Source organism: Leucoraja erinacea, chromosome 19, assembly GCF_028641065.1.
Source record: "Leucoraja erinacea ecotype New England chromosome 19, Leri_hhj_1, whole genome shotgun sequence".
Taxonomy (NCBI): Eukaryota; Metazoa; Chordata; class Chondrichthyes; order Rajiformes; family Rajidae; genus Leucoraja; species Leucoraja erinaceus.
Window position 1 is genome coordinate 8,415,386 of NC_073395.1, and position 18,950 is coordinate 8,434,335.

Consider the following 18,950-nt stretch of genomic DNA (forward strand, 5'->3'; position numbering starts at 1 on the left):
AGCCCCATTAAAGGTCCGTTAATCAGTTCCACAGTTGAGCTCTTGAGCTCACAGCCGGCTCCACCCAACCAATCGGCCTATCAGGGAATTTGTTTAAGAAGGAACTGCAGATGCTGGAAAATCGAAGGTAGACAAAAGTGCTGGAGAAACTCAGCGGGTGCAGCAGCATCTATGGAGCGAAGGAAATAGGCAACGTTTCGGGCCGAAACCCTTCTTCAGACTGATCAGGCCTATCAGGGAACCTCCTTGCTAGAGGTCATCTGTTGCCACCCTCGATTTGTCCTGTTTTTTTCCCCCCTCCCTTCCAGTTTCTCCCCCTCCCCACCTAACTCCAATCAGTCTGAAGAAGGGTCCCTATCCAATTCCTCCAGAGATGCATGTACAAGGTGGAGAGGGCGCAGAGAAGATTTACGAGGATGTTGCCGGGACTCGAGGGTCTGAGCTACAGGGAGGGGTTGTGCAGGCTAGGGCTTTATTCCACGGAGCACAGGAGGATGAGGGGGGAGATCTTATCGTGGTGTACAAGAACATGAGAGGAATAGATCGGGTAAATACACAGAGAGGTTTCCAAGAGTAGGGGAACCAAGAATCAGAGAACATAGGTTTAAGATGAGAGGGGAAAGATTTAATAGGAACCCGAGGGGCAACTTTTTATACAAAGGATGGTAGATATATGGAACAAGCTGCCAGAAGAAGTAGGTGAAGCAGGCTTAGAAAATAAAAATATTTAAAAAAAAACCATTTGGACATGTCCATGGATAGAGGGAGACACAAGAGATATGGAAGGGTAGGGTGTGAAAACCAGACATCAAAGGGGACGAAGCTCAAGGAAAATGAAGACTAGATCATTGTCGACAGGGGGAAGGTGACTACGAAGAATAGAAAGATCAAATTAGCATCTGCCGTTCTTTCCTACACAGGATGTAACTCCCACAAATCAATTCCACAGATCAATTTCCCTCCAGGGATAAATAAGGTTCTATCACATCGTATCGTAACGCTACCTGATTACAATGTCATGTGATTTGACCAGTTCGGAGAATTTGCTACGGTCCTTCTGCACATCCAGTGTAACAGGAGTGGTGTGATTGTGGTTTGCAACCAGTTTTTCCAGCTGGTCTGTCTCAATTGCCGCTGCACAACAACAACAAAAAACCCAGATTAATCTTCAGATATTTCTTTGCTTTGGAAGGCATCCCACTATTGAAATAGCATTAAAACATTTTTTTTTTTGTAAATTGCACTACTATGACTGTATGCATATTTATTTATTGCTCATATTCTATGTCGCTCTTCTAGGGAGATGCTAAATGCATTTCGTTGTCTCTGTACTGTACACTGCACAATGACCATATAACCATATAACAATTACAGCACGGAAACAGGCCATCTCGGCCCTACAAGTCCATGCCGAACAAATTTTTTTCCCCTTAGTCCCACCTGCCTGCACTCGTACCATAAACCTCCATTCCCTTCTCATCCATATGCCTATCCAATTTATTTTTAAATGATGACAATAAAGTTTGAATCTGATCTGAAAAGTTTTGGTTACTGGCAGTCTCTCAAATAAAGCTGAGAGCTTAAAGGAATTTTCCTTTATAGTGGCTCAGTGGTAAAGTTGCTGCGTTTACCCAGCCAGCTTGGATAGAGTGGGTGCAGAGAGGATGTTTCCACTAGTGGGAGAGTCTAGGACCAGAGGTCATAGCCTCAGAATTGAAGGATGTTCTTTTAGAAAGGAGATGAGGAAGAATTTCAATAGTCAGAGGGTGGTGAATCTGTGGAATTATTTGCCACAGAAGGCTGAGGAGGCCAATTTATATTAAGGCAGAGATGGATAAATTCATGATAAGTACGGGTGACAGGGTTTTTGGGGGGAAGGCAGGAGAATAGGGTTTGGGCAGGGCGGAGAGATAGGTCAGCCATGATTGAATGGCGGAGTCGAGCTGATTGGCCAAATGGCCTCATTCTGCTCCGATCACTTATGAGCCGGGTTCGACCCCGATTATGGGTGCTGCCTGTATGGAGTTTGCATGTTCTCCCCTGGGCGATTCCTGCCACACGTACATGTTTGTTGGCTAATTTGGCTTTGGCAAGTGTAAATTGTCCCTCGTGTGTGTAGGATGGTGATGGTGTACAGGGATCGCTGTTCGGCACAGACTCAGTGGAACGAAGGGCCTGTTTCCACTCTGTATCTCTGCAGGAATTTCTTTAGTCAGAGGGTGGTGAATCTGTGGAATTCATTGCCATAGGGGGCTGTGGAGGCCAAGTCAATGGGTATTTTTAAAGCGGAGACTGATGGATTCTTGATTAGTATGGGTGTTAAAAGTTACGGGGTGAAGGCAGGAGAATGGGTGTTGAGAGGGATAGATAGATCAGCCATGAATGAGATGCAGAGTAGACCTGATGGATGGAATGGCCTAATTCTGCTCCTGTGAATTACGAGGTTATGAACATGTTTATCAAATTCAAGTTGGATGGTCCACCTGGCCTTTGTTGCCTTGTTCATCAGCTTTGGCTCCGTGACTGTACAGATTCTTTGTGGTCACTTTGCGCAAGGGCTTGTAATTCAGAGTAGTTCTGAGCAAGCACAATATTTCTGAGAGATACGAACGTCAGATTTCTACAATTGAATGTATAGAGATTGCATGGCAATGCTCCTTGTAGACCACAAATGGTCATTGAAACAATCTCATCATTAGCACCTGGCCTTTCGTGAAATTTGCTGCTGGCAAATCAGATGGCAAATTTCCCAAAGACTTCATATTGCACAAGCAATAGTTCAGTTTAAATTGGAGATACAGCCGGGTGCAGGCCCTTCGGCCCACTGGGTCCATGCCGACCGACGATCCCCGCATGTTAACACTATCCTACACACACTATTTTTACATTTACCAAGCCAATTTACCTACATACCTGCACGTCTTTGGAGTGTGGGAGGATACTGAAGGTCTCGGAGAAAACCCACGCAGGTCACGGGGAGAACGTACAAACTCCGCACAGGCAGCACAGGTAATCGGGATCGAACCCGGGTCTCCTGCGCTGCAAGCGCTGTAAGGCGACAACTCTGCCGCTGCGCCACAGTGCCGTCAGTAGTTTAATTTAGTGGCAGATTTCCAAAATAGTTCATATTGCATAAGCAGTTCTGAACACTTACATAACTTTTCATGTAACAGTCCAATGCTTTTGTTTTTCTTCAGCTATTTGCATGTTTCTGGCTTAACTTGGAACACTAATCAAAAAGGCATTTCCTTAAAGCAACATTTGGTGTGGCACGGTACATGTTGCTACAACCTAATGCCCCTGTCCCACTTAGGAAACCTGAACGGAAACCTCTAGAGACTTTGCGCCCCACCCAAGGTTTCCGTGCGGTTCCCGGAGGTTGCAGGTGGTTGCCGGAGGTTGCAGGTAGTGGAAGCAGGTAGGGAGACGGACAAAAACCTCCGGGAACCGCACGGAAACTTTGTGTGGGGCGCAAAGTCTCCAGAGGTTTCCTAAGTGGGACAGGGGCATAACGATATACAGTCAGGCAAAACCCGCTGCAATAAGAGGCCAGATTTGGAATTTACCGGGTAAGGGCAGAAAATAGTGGCTTACCGACAGTCACCTCTATATCAGTGTCGCGGGTGAAATACTCCAGGACTGGCGCAGACACATAGCCGGCACCAAGCAATAGCACTCGCCCTTTTGGACTCATCGTCCGAATCTGAGCAGATTCCCTGTGAAAATGGACATTACAGTTAAGCCTCAGTCGACTCGAAGCATATTCTTTATAAAAACATATGGAAACAGTGCAAATAAAATGTGCAGCACGCTGGCGCAGCTGATCGAGATGCTGCCCTACGGCGCCAGACACCCGGGCTCGATCCTGACCTCGGGTGCTGTCTGTGTGGAGTTTGCACGTTCTCCCTTGGGTTACCTCCGGGTGCTGCAGTTTCCTCCCATGTGCCAAAGACGAGCGGGTGTGCAGGTTATTTGGCCCTCTGTAAATCGCCCTCAAAAGTGTCGGGAGTGGATGCGAAAGTGGGACAACATAGAACTAGAGTGAACGGGTGATCGATGGCGGGCATGGACTCGGTGGGACGAAGGGCCTGTATCCACGCTGTGTGTCTCTAAACTACAAATGACCATAGAAATACCAATCATTGATATTCTGATTCTAAAATGAAACATTGCAGCATCACAGAGGCTGGTGGGTGTATGGAACGAGCTGCCACAGGAGGTACAGGTAGTTGCTGCAGGTACTATAACAGCATTTGAAAGACATTTGGGCGGGTACATCCACATGAAAGGTTTTGGAGAGAACTGCAGATGCTGGTTTATACCAAAGACGGACACAAAGCGCTGGAGTAACTCAGCGGGTCAGGCAGCATCTCTGGAGAAAAAGGAACAGGTGACGTTCCGGGTCGGGACCCTTCTTCAGACAGGGGAGGCTTTCCTCCAGAGATGTTGCTTGACTCGCTGAGTTACTCCCGCAGTTTGCACCTATCTAAGGCCAACACCCTCACACAGTCATGCATTGCTCTCTTATCCAGATCTCGCTACCCCTCTCTCCCTCCCTACCTCTCTCTCCTTCACTACCTACCCCTCTCTCTGTCTTCCTACCTGCTTCTCTCCCTCCCAACCTACTTTAGCTTTCTATCTCTCTCTCTCTCCCCCCTACCTATGCACCCCTCCCTACCTCCTTGTCTCGATTTACCTCTCCATTTACCTCTGTAATGCTATAATTACCCTTTGCAGAGCTGATTCCACTTGTTTTCTTGTTCCTGGAAAAGATCTCAAAGCATTGAGCAGGGTACAAGATATAATACGTTTCACGTCAGGTCCAGCTGCCAGTGTCTCTCCAGCCCCGGAAATCAATCTGCACACGCAGCATAAAACCTGAATGCAGGTTGATCCATAAACCGAGCAACCAAGCACTGGCAACGCTCCACACACAAATGGATCAGGAGTTCACATAAAGCTCCACCCACAGTAAATTAACATTGGCCTCTGATCTCTGATCATTAAAACATGTTCTTCCACTTTGTCAGAGTCATAGTCATACAGCATGGAAACAGGCCCTTCAGCCCAACTTGCTCACAACGGCCAACATGTCCCATCTACATTAGTCCCACCTGCCTGCGTTTGGCCCATTTCCCTCCAAACCTGTCCTATCCACGCACCTGTCCAAACGTTTCTTCAACGTTGCGGTAGTCCCGGCCACAACAAACCCCTTTCAACACCCACCACCCACCCGTTGTGTGAAAAAGATACCCCTCAGATTCCTATTAAATCTTTTCCCCCTTCAACTTAACAGTGTAAGCCCAGCACACCGTTCTTGAAAGTTAAAGTTAAGGTAACCTGTGTTTCAGTGGTGGTGTACAGATCCGAAGTTACTTTTGCCACAACACCATTCATAGAAACATAGAAACATAGAAATTAGGTGCAGGAGTAGGCCATTCGGCCCTTCGAGCCTGCACCGCCATTTAATATGATCATGGCTGATCATCCAAATCAGTATCCCGTACCTGCCTTCTCTCCATACCCTCTGATCCCCTTGGCCACAAGGGCCACATCTAACTCCCTCTTAAATATAGCCAATGAACTGGCCTCAACTACCCTCTGTGGCAGAGAGTTCCAGAGATTCACCACTCTCTGTGTTCATTAGACTTTCGGGATACAGTGCAGAAACAGGCCATTCGGCCCACCGAGTTCGGACCGACAACGATCACCCTGTACACCAGCACTATCCAACACACTAGGGACAATTTACAATTTTACCAAAGCCAATTGACCTGTATGTTTTGGTGTGTGGGAGGAAATCGGAGCACCCGGAGTAAACCCACGCGTTCACAGGGACAACGTACAAACTCCATACGGACACACCCTTGGTCAGGATCAAATCCAGGTCTGTGGCACTTTGAGGCAGCAACTCCACTGCTGCACCTCCGTGCCACTTGAAACTCAACAGGTCAGGCAGCATCTGTGGAGGGAATCGACAGTCAAGGGTCTTGATCTGAAAAGTAATCTTTCCCTGATTCGCTGATTTCTTCCAGCACTTTGATTTTTGCTCAAGATCGCAGCTGGAAGATGTACAGGTTCGTAGGTTCTCAAATTCACAAATTATAAGAGTAGAATTAGGTCATTTGCCCCATCGAGTCCACTCCGCCATTCAATCATGGCTGATCTCCGCCTCCTAATCCCATTTTCCTGCTTTCTCCCCGAAACCCTTGACACCCGTTCGAATCAAGAACTTGTCTATCTCTGCCTTAAAAATATCCACTGACATGGCCTCCACAGCCCTCTATGGCAATGAGTTCCACAGATTAACTGCCCACTGACTAACAAAGTTTCTCCTCACCTCCTTTCTAAAAGGGCACCCTGTAATTCTAATCAATAGGCTTCAGGTTAAAGATTTCAAAGGTTAATTGGCTTCAGTGAAATTGTCGTAAGTGTGTCGGATAATGTTAGTCTACGGGGTGATCGCTGGTTGACATGGACCCGGTGGGCTGAAGGGCCTGTTTCCACGATGTATCTCTAAAGACTTAAAGACTAAGAACAGCTTCTTCTCCGCTGTTATCAGACTTGAATGGACCTCTCATGTGCCAATCTTCCAACCTACCTCATCGCGTCCTTAAACTTTTTTTTATCTGCATTTCCTCTGAAGCTGTAACACTATACTCTGCACTGTCTACTTTCATGACTTGATGTACTCGGATAAGGCATCATTTGCCTGGATAGGATGTACACACATTTATTTACTGCATCACAGTTTATACACACTGTAGCAGAGCGGGTAGAGCTATCGCCTCTCAGCACCAGAGACGCGGGTTCGATCCTGAACTCTGGGAGTTAGTGTATTTTCCATGACCGCAAAGATTTCCTCTAGATGCTCCGGTTTCTACTCATGTTTCAAAGATGTGCGTGCTTATAGGCTCTTAAAGGTAGCGGAGTCAGGGGATATGGGGAGAGGGCAGGAACGGGGTACTGATTGTGGATGATCGGCCATGATCACATTGAATGGCTGTGCTGGCTCGAAGGGCCGAATGGCCTACTCCTGCACCTATTGTCTATTGCTCCAAATGGCTGCCGGAGGAGGTAGTTGCGGCAGGGACTATCGCAACGTTGAAGAAACGTTTAGACAGGTACGTGGATAGAACTAGCGTGAATGGTTAAATTGATTATTTGGCATGGACTCAGTGGGCCAAAGGATTTGTTTCCATGCCTTATCTCTAAACTAAAATAAACTAAAGGTGACAATAAACACTAATACCTAAATCATATATTAATCCTTCAGGTCCCTTGACACCCGCTTCGTGAGTCTGAAGAAGGTGTCGACTCGAAACGTCACCCATTCCTTCTCTCCACAGATGCCACCTGTCCCGCTGAGTTACTCCAGCATTTTGCATTTATCGTCCATTTTACAAAACCTGGCAGGCTTCTACAAAGATTAAAATTCAAACGTCGAGAAATTTAATACCATGCTGGTATTTTTGGCAGCATTACGCAATTGAAAATTAATATTCTCCTCCTCCCCCATCTAGCGTGAAACTCTGTGAAGGTCATTTCAAGGTCATCTCTTAGAACATTAGCCTGGATGGCTTTGTGAACTTTTTCAACTTTGTGAGCCTGACATGATTTCCTTATCAGTTGCAAATGGTTACAACAGCTCTTTCCGAATAGTGAAAGGCCTGGATAAAGTGAATGTGGAGTGGATGTTTCCACTAGTGGGATCAGAGGTCACAGCCTCAGATTAAATGACAATCCTTTAATGGCCTGTCCCACCAGCATGCGATTGCATGCGTCTAGCGCGACCAAACGGAAGCGGAGTTCGTGCTAAGTTCACGGTAAGTACGCGCGTGACGTAATTTCCGTCCATCTCACCAATCAGCTGGATAGGAGGCGGGCCGACTGAATTTGGACGTCGCACAGCATCGGGTGGTGAAGTCATCGCGCAATGCCATGCGCTAGGCGTACGCTGTCAAGACGCTGCGTACGACGTCAGGATGCTGCATACGACGTCGATACTGCAGGACGCTGCGTACACCCTCAATGCGCCTGCAGGCGGACAGGTTGGTGCGCGGAATTTTCGAACAGTGCAAGATTTTTGGCACAACTCCATACGCCTCCGCCGATCAAAGTGGGACCGGCCCCGCGAGGCCATACGCCTCAAGCGACCACGTTTGGTCATGCTAGACGCATGCGATCGCATGCCGGTGGGACAGGCCTTTTAGGAAGGAGAGGAGGAGGGATATCTTTATTCAGAGGGTGGTGAATCTGTGGAATTTATTGCCACAGAAGGATGTGGAGGCCAGGTAGAGATAGATAGATCCTTGTTTACTTCGGGCGTCACGAGTTATGGGGAGAAGGCAGGAGAATGGGGTTGAGGGGGAAAGATAGATCAGCCCTGATGAGCGGAATGGCCTAATTCTGCTGCTATCACTTTGAGAACTCATGAACCACAGCCAGTACCTTTAATCAAGTTGCTAGGGGAGTGCCTGCAGTTTGGCGATCCCGGGATCTTGAGGCACTTTGCTAAGCACGGGACCCGAGAGCCTCTAGACTGAAGATAGACTCAAAAAGCTGGATTAACTCAACGGTTCAGGCAGCACCTTTGGAGAAAATAAATAGGTGGCGTTTCGGGTCGAGACACTTCTTCAGACTGAGAGTCAGGGGAAGGGAAACTGGAGGTATGAAAAGGTACAGAATAAATCAGAGCTGACTCAGGAAAGGTGGAGCCCACAATGACCTCATAGTCTTCTAGCCCCGAATGGAATAATGAAATGGTGGTCACGGTGGCGCAGTGGTAGAGTTGCTGCCTTACAGTGCTTGCAGCGTCGGAGACCCGTGTTCGATCCCGACTATAGGTGCTGTCTGTACTGAATATGTACGTTCTCTCCGTGACCTGCGCGTGTTTTATCCGAGATCTTCGGTTTCCTCCCATTCTCTAAAGACGTCCAGGTATGTAGGTTAATTGGCTTGGTGTATGTGCAAATTGTCCACAGTGTGTGTAGAATAGTGTTAATGTGTGGGGATCGCTGGTCGGTGCAGACTCGGTGGGCCGAAGGGCCTGTTTCCGCGCTGTATCTCTGATCTAAACAAAAACTAAACGGAATAATAGCCTTCTGTCACTCTGATCTCTCACTTCCTAATCTGAGGCTCCAAATTATCTGCTGTTCCCATCCCTATGTGTGGGGCCCACTGGAAACTGAGGGATAGGGGTGGGAATGGCAGGCGATTAATGTCAAATTCCCTCCCCCGACCCTAGTATCTCACTCCCGATCACCACAAACCACTAAAGGAAACAAGGTGCTGGGGTAACTCAGCAGGTCAGGCAGCATCCCTGGAGAACATGGGTTGGTCAGGGATACTCTTCAGATATGCTGCCTGACCTGCTGAGTTACTCCAGCACTTTTGAGTCTTTTTGTGTAAACCAACATTTGCAGTTCTTTATTTCTACACCACAAACTACATTAAGACCCCTTTCCTATTAAACTGAGTGTCAACAGCCAATCTTTATTGTAAACCAGCACTTGCAGTTCCTTATGTCTAGAAAATTGTGTTAAGCTAAGCTTGAATTCCACAGGGCTGCTGCCTCTTGTTCCCGGAAACATCTTCCCAATGTTGGAGGAGTCCAGAAGCAGGGGCCACAGTTTAAGAATAGGGGTAAGCCATTTAGAACAGAGATGAGGAAACACCTTTTCTCACAGAGAGTTGCGAGTCTGTGGAATTCTTTGCCGCAGAGGTGGCCGGTTCTCTGGATGCTTTCAAGAGAGTTAGATAGAGCTCTTAAAGATAGCAGAGTCAGGAGATATGGGGAGAAGGCAGGAACGGGGTACTGATTGTGGATGATCAGCCATGATCACATTGAATGGCGGTGCTGGCTCAAAGGGTTGAATGGCCTACTCCTGCACCTATTGTCTATTGTCTATTGTTACTAAGGATTCTGTGGAATTCTTTGCCACAGAAAGCTGTGGAGGCTGTCAGTAGACATTTTTAAGGCAGAGATAGATAGATTCTTGATTAGTATGGGTGTCAGAGGTTATGGGGAGAAGGCAGGAGAATGGAGTGAATGGAGGGAGATATAGATCAGCCATGATTGAATGGTGGAGCAGACTTGATGGGTTAAACGGCCTAATTTTACTCCCATCCCTTATGACCTGATGGTCTAAACGGTGATCTTTGCTGGACGCGAGTCTGTTATGGTCAGGATCTGACTACATTTGCAGGGTCTGAACCCACTGAGTTGAACAACCTTGTGACACTTGCTCTCTTGGCTTATCTGTAAGTTATGGCCATCCAGAGAGTTACACTTGACCAGATTCAAGTCGCCTCAATAATTTGTAAAAAATCAGATTTAATCTAATTCTTCTCTACTGAAATAATCCAGGTTTTGAGTTTAGTTTATCTTAGTGACACAGTGTGGAAACACCAAGTCCACGCCGACCAGCGATCGCCCCGTGCACTAGTTCTATTCTACACACGAGGGACAATTTACAGAAGCCAATTAACATTAACTTACAAACCAGCACGCGTTTGGGATGTGGGAGGAAACTGGAGCACCCGGAGAAAACCCACATGGTCACGGGCAGAACGGACAAACTCCGTACCGAGAGCACCCAAGGTTAGGATTGAACGCAGGTCTGTGGCCCTGCAAGGCAGGAGCTCTACCGCTGCGCTACAGTGCTGCCATGGACCTATTACCAGTAGCCAATTTGAGGGCCACAGTGGGAGGCACGGTGGCGCAGCGGTAGAGTTGCTGCCTTACAGCGCCAGAAACCTGGGTTTGATACTGACTACGAGTGCTGTCTGTACGGAGTTTGTCCATTCTCCCCGTGACCGCGTTGGTTTTCTCCAGAAATATCCACTTTCTTCCCACACTCCAAAGACATGCAGGTTTGTAGGTTAATTGGCTTGGTATAAATGTCAATTGTCGCTAGTGTGTGTAGGATAGTGTTAGTGCGCGGGGATCACTGGTCAGCGCAGACTGGGTGGGCCGAAGGGCCTGTTTCCATGCTGTATCTTTAAACTAAACTAAACAGTGTAACTGAAGAAGAGTCTTGACCCGAAATGCCATTCCTTCCTAAACAGTGCAAGAATGCATGAGCTCAGTTATCTGAAGGACCTGTCCCACTTGGGCGTCATTTGCGGGTAATTTACGCTACATCATTTACGCGGCACGATACACTACACGCGCATTGTGCCGCGCACGTGATGCGCGCATGGTGCGTGGTGATGTAGGCAGTGTCGGGCGCGGTGCCTCAGGATTTTGGGATGTACAAAATCTTCGCGCGCCATCTGCGTGACTCGCAAATGACGCCCAAGTGGGACAGGCCCTTAAGTGTCCCATTGTATAATGATGTCTTCAGACACACAAAGAGTTTAAACTACAATGACATACCTTTTCCCCCTCATCTTTTGTATGTACTTGAACTTGGGAGTCAGTGCGCCATTGGACGCGATTACAGCCTAGGGATAACAATAATGAAATAGAAACATACATTTACATGTAACAGAGGCTGCATTCGTCTGTAAAATGTGCATGTTCCCCAAAGGCCAAGGATTAAAACCACACTTACATTCCGGATGACTGGGGTAAAACTACTCTCCTTTTCAAAGGGTTGGGTCGCATCCGAAGGCAGCTGCAAAGTGGGAGAGAAAGGTGTGAAATCATTCATGTTCATGTTATAGCAGCAGAATTAGGCCATTCGGCCCATCATGTCTACTCCGCCGTTCAATGACGGCTGAACTATCTTTCCCTCTCAACCTCTTTCTCCCCATAAACCCTGACACACGTATTAATCAAGAATCTGTCGAACTGCGCGTTAATAATACCCAGTGATTAAGCCTCCATAGCCGTCTGTGGCAATGAATTCCACAGATTCACCACCCGCTGACTAAAGAAATTCCTCCTCATCTCCTACTTCAGTTATTTATTCCAACATGAATATTTCTTAGAATTCAGACCACGGAAGCATTCTTTTTTTTCCCCAGCAGCTCTAATCCAAATGGAAACATCGAATTTAAGTACTTAAATCAGCAATAAAAGCACAAGCCACTAGTAGACACAAAATGCTGGAGTAAATCAGCGGGTCAGGCAGCATCTCTGGAGAACATGGATAAGGTGACGTTTCGGGTCGGGACCCTTCTTCAGACTGCACTTGCTGAGTTACTCCAGCACTTTTGGTCTATCTTTGGTATAAAGCAGCACCTGCAATTCATTGTTATTACACACTAGCCACGTTAGTAAAAGGTGCCTGATAGATATTAAGCTTTTCAAGGTAATTTTAATATACAAATTGTTCCCCTTTTTGCAGGCAAAAGAAAAACTCAAACTATGGAAGCTATGCAAAATATGCAAAACGAGGCATTTGTAACAGTGATCCTTGAAAGTGTGTACCACCAGATTCAGGAAAAGCTTCTCCCTTTATATGCTTATTTATGCATGTATATATATATATATATAAATATATTCAATGGTATATGGACACACTGATCTGTTCTGTATTTATTTATGCCTACAATATTCTGTTGTGCTGAAGGAAAGCAAGAATTTCATTGTCCTATCTGGGACACATGACAATAAACTCTCTTGACTCGACTCCCCTGCTGTTATCAGACTATTGAATGGACCTCTGATAAGGTGAGGATGTAGTCCCAATCTCCCACTCTACCTCATTGTGGCTACTGCACTTTTCTTTATTCTGCATTTTCTCCAACACCCTATCTTCCAATGTATCCCTGCTCTTCATACACTACCAATGCGCGTGTGTATAGTTTGATGTGCACATGTATGGTAAGTGTCGTCTGGTTTAGTTTAGTTTATTGTCACGTGTACCGAGGTACAGTGAAAAGATTCTGTTCAATGCTAATAGGACAGCAGAAAGGCAATGCATGATTACAATCAAGCCATTTACAGTGTTCAGAAACACTGTATCTATATTAGCACACAAGCAGGTAAAGGACTTGGTCAATAGACAATAGGTGCAGGAGTAGGCCATTCGGCTCTTTGAGCCAGCACTGCCATTTAATGTGATCATGGCTGATCATCCCCAATCAGTACCCCGTTCCTGCCTTCTCCCCATATCCCCTGACTCCACTACCTTTATCTAACCCTCTCTTGAAAGCACCCTGAGAATTGGCCTCCACTACCTTCTGAGGCAGCGAATTCCACAGATTCACAACTCTCTGTATGAAAAAAGTGTTTCCTCATCTCCGTTCTAAATGGCTTACCCCTTATTCTTAAACTGTTGCCCCTGGTTCTGGACTCCCCCCAACATCGGGAACATGTTTCCTGCCTCTAGCGTGTGGGAGAACTGGGAATGGGGAGGGGGATGGAGAGAGAGGGAAAGCAAGGGTTACTTGAAGTTAGAGAAGTCAATGTTCATACCACTGGAGTGTAAGATGCCCAAGTGAAATATGAGGTGCTGTTCCTCCAATTTGCGCTGGGCCTCACTCTGACAATGGAGTAGGCCCAGGACTGAATGGTCAAGTTGGAGGCTTGGTGCCTTAAGGCTTAAATATTTCACGGACTCGGAATCTTACCATCTCCCATAAATACGGGCAAAGCTTGTCTCCAAAATATTCGGTGGCCTCGATTGGAAGCTGAGCAGGCAGGTTGTCAATTGAACACATCAGGATCCCATTGCCTTCCAAGCTGTAATGATAGAGAATTACACAAACAGTGACAAGGCCAGACTTGCAATGGGACTGCTCTTGCTTCACAGAACAACTGCGGGATTTTGGGCTAATATCCCAATGTAGGCACTTGGTTTTGGGGGATTTAATCCTCTCAAATGCACAATAAAGAAATAACAGATTTGCTCAGTGTTTTTCCATCTGTTCACTATTAGTTTAGTTTCGTTTAGAGATACAGCGCGGAAACAGGCCATTCGGCTCAGCGATCCCCACACAGTGACACAATTCTACACACACTAGGGGCAATTTACTATTTTACCAAGCCAATTGGCCTACAAACCTGTATGTCTTCGGAGTGTGAGAAGAAACCGGAGCTCCCGGGGAAAACCCACGCAGGTCACGGGGAGAACGTACACACTCTGTACAGACAGCACCCGTGGTCAGGATTGAACCCGGGTCCCTGGACAGTACCACTGCACCACCGTGCCGCAACTTCATGTGTGAATGGTGCCTTCCTCTTATAGAAGTGGCTAGCGGGACATCCTGGCCTGCCCTGCCCGCCCGCTTTCTACACAACACTCTCGCTCTCTTATAAATTCATAAGTTCTAGGAGCAGAATTTAGGCCACTTGGTCCATCAGGTCAACTCCGCCATTCAATCATGGCTGATCTATCTATCCCTCACAATCTCTTGCCTTCTCCCCATTACCCCTGACTAATCAAGAATCTGTCAATCTCCACCTTAAAAGTATCCATTGACTTGGCCTCCACCGCCTTCTGTGGCAAAGAATTCCACAGATTCACCTCCCACCGAATAAAGAAATTCCTCCTTCTTCATTCTTTTTAGTTATTCCAACATGAATATTTCTTTGGGATTTCTTTGGGAATATTTCTCTGGCATGCCCTCGGGATAAGGGAGAAAACTGGAGCACTCAGAGAAAACCCATGCGGTTGCAGGGAGATTGTGCAAACTCCACACAGACAGCACCCGGGTTCAGGTTCGAACCAGGATCTCTAGCGCTGTGAGGCAGCGGTTTAACCAGCTGCGCCATCATGCCACCCAATATTGTTGAGAAACAAAATCCCTACAAATTGGAAAAAAAGCCTCAGAATTTTATTGTAGCAAAAACCAACAAAATAATAATAATAATCTTATTTATATAGCACATTTTCAGTCAACTTGCATTGACCCCAAAGTGCTTCACATAATTACATTACATTACACACAGGCAAAGGTGGGTGAAGTGTCTTGCCCCAAGGACACAACGACAGTATGCACTCCAAGCGGGATTCGAACCGGCTACCTTCCGGTCGCCAGCCGAACACTTAGCCCATTGCGCCATCCGTCGTCCCAAACAATTGTTTAAGGAAGAATTGTTTAAACAGCGGACCTGATCTTCATAAAACTCCACAAAACGTAAAATCGACTTACCTGTCGTGGATTGTCTGCTTTTCTGCATCATACATACAAAACGGCATGTCAATGGTGGTACACTCAGTCATGAACTCAATGGAGCCACCTGTATCAGCAGAGATGTCACAGATAGCCAAAAATCTAGAAAATAAACACGGTACCTCACATCAGGTTATAGTTTCAGTTTAGATTACTTTAGTGATACAGCGCGGAAACAGGTGCTTCGGCCCACCGAGTCCGTGCCGACCAACAATCCGTGCACACTAACACTATACTACACGCACACACTAGGGACAATTTACACATAAGTATACAAAGTCAAGGCAATTAACCTACAAACCTGTGCCTGTACATCTTTGGAGTGTGGGTGGAAACCAAAGATCTCGGAGAAAACCCACGCGGTCCTGGGGAGAACGTACAAACTCTGTACAGAGAGAACCCGTAGTCGGGGTTGAACCCGGGTCCCTGGTTCTGCAAGTGCTGTAAGGCAGCAACTCTACCGCTGAGCCACTGTGCCGCCAATTATAAGATGCATATAGAATTCTTTGTGAAGATGTTGTGCACGTTTTATTACTTGTATAGTTACAGACATCAATAATGTTTGTTGAATATTGGAGTATGGTCGCATTTGGAGTATTGCATGCAGTTCTGGTCAACCCATTACAGGAAGGATGTAAAGTCCAATCAAAGATAGTCCAAGTGTCTCCAATGAGGTAGATAGTAATTCAGGACTAGCGAGCAGTTCTGAACTACTCTCTACCTCATTGGAGACACTTGGTCTATCTTTGATCAGACTTTACTGGCTTTATCTTGCACTAAATGTTATTCCCTTTAATCATGTGTCTGTACACTGGGAATGGCTCGATTGTAATCATGTTATCGTCTTTCGAATCTGCTGACTGGTTAGCACTCAACAAAAGCTTTTCACTGTACCTCGCCACACGTGACAATAAACTAAACTAAAGGATGTGGAAGCTTTGGAAAAGGTGCAGAAGAGGTTGACCAGAATGCTGCAGGCACTGAAGGGTATTAGCTACATGGAGAGGTTGGACAAACCTGGATTATTTTCTCTAGAATGCCATCGGTACAGGGGAGACCTGATAGAAGTATATCAAATCATGAGGCTTAGATCGGGTAAAAAAAAATCAGTATCCCCCCCCCCCCCCCTCATTCATTGTGATCATGGCTCCAGACAGCGGAAAGACTATACAAGAAGGGTCTCGACCCAAAATGCCAGCCATTCCTTCTCTCCAGAGATGCTGCCCGTCCCACTGAGTTACTCCAGCTTTTTGTGTCTACACATGATTACAATGGAGCCGTCCACAGTGTGCAGATACAGGATAAAGGGAATAACGTTGACCGATAGATAAAGTCCAGTCAGGTCCAATTAAACATGGTCGGAGGGTCTGCTGCAATGGGGTAGTTGGGAGGTCAGGGCCGCTCTTTAGTTAGTGATTTTTAAAGAAAACGTTAGTTCCTTTGAATCTGCGACCAAGATTGCTGCGTGCATGTTTGTGATGAAACCTGCCCGGATACAATGTGCAAAGAGTACTTTAAATACACACTTATTACATCAATATTTCATAACAACCCTACCTGTGGGGCAGGTCAGGAGAACCATCATGAGCTGGGTCCAATATTTTGGCAGGTCCTAACAAACTGTGTGCATCCGTTCGGGTAAGTAATCGTGGCGTATCTGGTTCCCAGTAAATACCATTCACCAAACAAGTGGTATATGGAGCAATCTGGAAAATAACATGGAAGTGTTGGTGCCTTCAACAACTTAAAGCAATCCCCTCTAAATAATTTTGATTGAGCCTTATTTGACATTCTCGACTTTTAGAGGAGGATAGATTTCATAAAAAATTTACTCTGTTGCCCACACCAACCAACATGTCCCATCTACTCTAGTAACCCACCTGACAGATTTATTACCTGTTGCGGGAAAGGGAGGTAGTTGAGGCAGGTACACTAGTTCCACTTGCCTGCGCTTGGTCCATATCCCTCCAAACCTGTCCTATCCATGTACCTGTTCAACTGTTTCTTAAATGATGGGATAGTCCCTGCCTCTGGCAGCTTGATCCATACACCCACCACCCTTTGTGTGAAAAAGTTACCCCTCAGATTCCTATTAAATCTTTTTCCCTTCACCTTGAACCCATGTCCACTGTTCCTCGATTCCCCTACACTGGGCAAAAGACTAGAGTCATCTACCCAATCTATTCCTCTCATGATTTTGTACACTTCTATCAGATCTCCCCTCATCCTCCTGCACTCCATGGAATAGAGACCTTGCCTACTCAACCTTTCTCTAGCGCTCACACCCTCTAATTCTGCCAACTTCCTCGTAAATCTTTTCTGAACCCTTTCAAGCTTAACCATATCTTTCCTATAACACGGTGCCCAGAACTGAACACAATATTCTAAACACGGTCTCACCAACGACAATGGTGCTCCGGTTTCCTCCCACACTCCAAAGACGTGCAGGTTTGTAAGTTAATTGGTTTCTGTAAATTGTAAATTACCCCTAGTGTGTGGGATAGTGCAAATGTACGGGGCGATCGGTGGGCGGCGCGGACAGGGTGGGCAACACGACCTGTTTCCACGCTGTATCTCTAAAGTAAAGTAATTTTGTTAAATGAACCCGTAAGGACACAGACATTTTGAAGGAAATAGGTCTTTCATCTATTCACAGGGTGCAGTTTTAAATCATGGGTTATGGGGGAAGGCAGGAGAATGGGGTTAGGAGAGGGAGATAGATCTGCCATGATTGAGATGGCAGAGTTGACTTGATGGGCCTAATTCTGCTCTTATCACCTTTGAACTCATGTTCTGTGAAATGTATCACTTTGTACAGGAGTAGGTTACTTACATCAGTGCTGAAGCGTGAGGTGTATAACTTAGGGTGGTGCTGATATTCCACGGGATCGTATTTGCCATCACTCTTTCGAACAAGATGATGGTGACGGCTTAGAACGGTGCTGTAAATCTTGTTCTGATCTGTACAATCAACGGCAGGCTATTAGTTCCAAAGAGAACACACGACACATTCATCACTGTAACCACTGAAGAACAGCATTTAGTTTAGTTTAGTCTCGAGATACAGGCCCTTCGGCCCACCTGCACCGACCAGCGCTCCCAGCACACTAACACTATCCTACACACACTAGGGACAATTTACATTTATTCCAAAGGCAATTAATCTAGAAACCTGCACGCCTTTGGAGTGTGGGAGGAAACCGAAGATCTTGGAGAACACCCATGCGGTCACGGGGGTTAACGTACGAACTCCGTACAGACAATACCCGTTGTCGGGATCGAACCCGGGTCTCCGGCGCTGTAAGGCAGCAACTCTACTGCTGCGCCACCTTGCTGCCCCGCCCATCCTTTCCAATTTTGGACATTCCTCACTGAATGTTCTTAATACATCAATAAATCTGATAATGATCTACGCAAATCAAAATAGATTTGTATATCTGTTTTGAAAATAGATTAAATGGTATAGTATATATTTTTAAGGTAATTGGGGCACAGGAGACCACGTGAGTCACAAAGGACATACAGAGCAAAGGTTGGATCCAACTCAGCTTAGTGAATACTAGAGAGTGGCAAATTGGCATCAATACTTGAGTCAAGGTTCATGGAAAAACATCCGTACATGTGCAGAACGAAATTACATAGGCGCAGTGGTAGAGCTACAGCCTTACAGCGCCAGAGCCCCAGGTTCGATCCTGACTACAGGTGCCGTCTGTATGGAGTTTGTACATTCGCCCCGTGACCTGCGTGGGTTTTCGCTGAGATCTTCGGTTTACCTCCTATGCTCCAAAGGCGTACATGTTTAATTGGCTTGGTGTAAATGTAAGATTCTCCCCAGCATGTTTAGGATAGTGTTAGTGGGCCAAAGGGACTGTTTCCACACT

General features: G+C 46.3%; 1 protein-coding gene across 3 annotated transcripts in view; it reads right to left on the minus strand.

Moving 5' to 3' along the window:
* aass (aminoadipate-semialdehyde synthase) overlaps nucleotides 1-18,950 on the minus strand; it is a 60,396-nt gene that overhangs the window by 19,707 nt on the left and 21,739 nt on the right. For all 3 annotated transcript variants that reach the window (XM_055650229.1, XM_055650227.1, XM_055650228.1), the window contains exons 8-15: nucleotides 17,903-18,030; nucleotides 16,627-16,775; nucleotides 15,049-15,171; nucleotides 13,525-13,636; nucleotides 11,559-11,621; nucleotides 11,381-11,448; nucleotides 3,595-3,716; nucleotides 1,005-1,134 (exon numbers count right to left, since the gene is read on the minus strand). In XM_055650229.1, coding sequence (XP_055506204.1) covers nucleotides 1,005-1,134; nucleotides 3,595-3,716; nucleotides 11,381-11,448; nucleotides 11,559-11,621; nucleotides 13,525-13,636; nucleotides 15,049-15,171; nucleotides 16,627-16,775; nucleotides 17,903-18,030 — 895 coding nt within the window. The remainder of the gene's footprint in view (nucleotides 1-1,004; nucleotides 1,135-3,594; nucleotides 3,717-11,380; nucleotides 11,449-11,558; nucleotides 11,622-13,524; nucleotides 13,637-15,048; nucleotides 15,172-16,626; nucleotides 16,776-17,902; nucleotides 18,031-18,950) is intronic.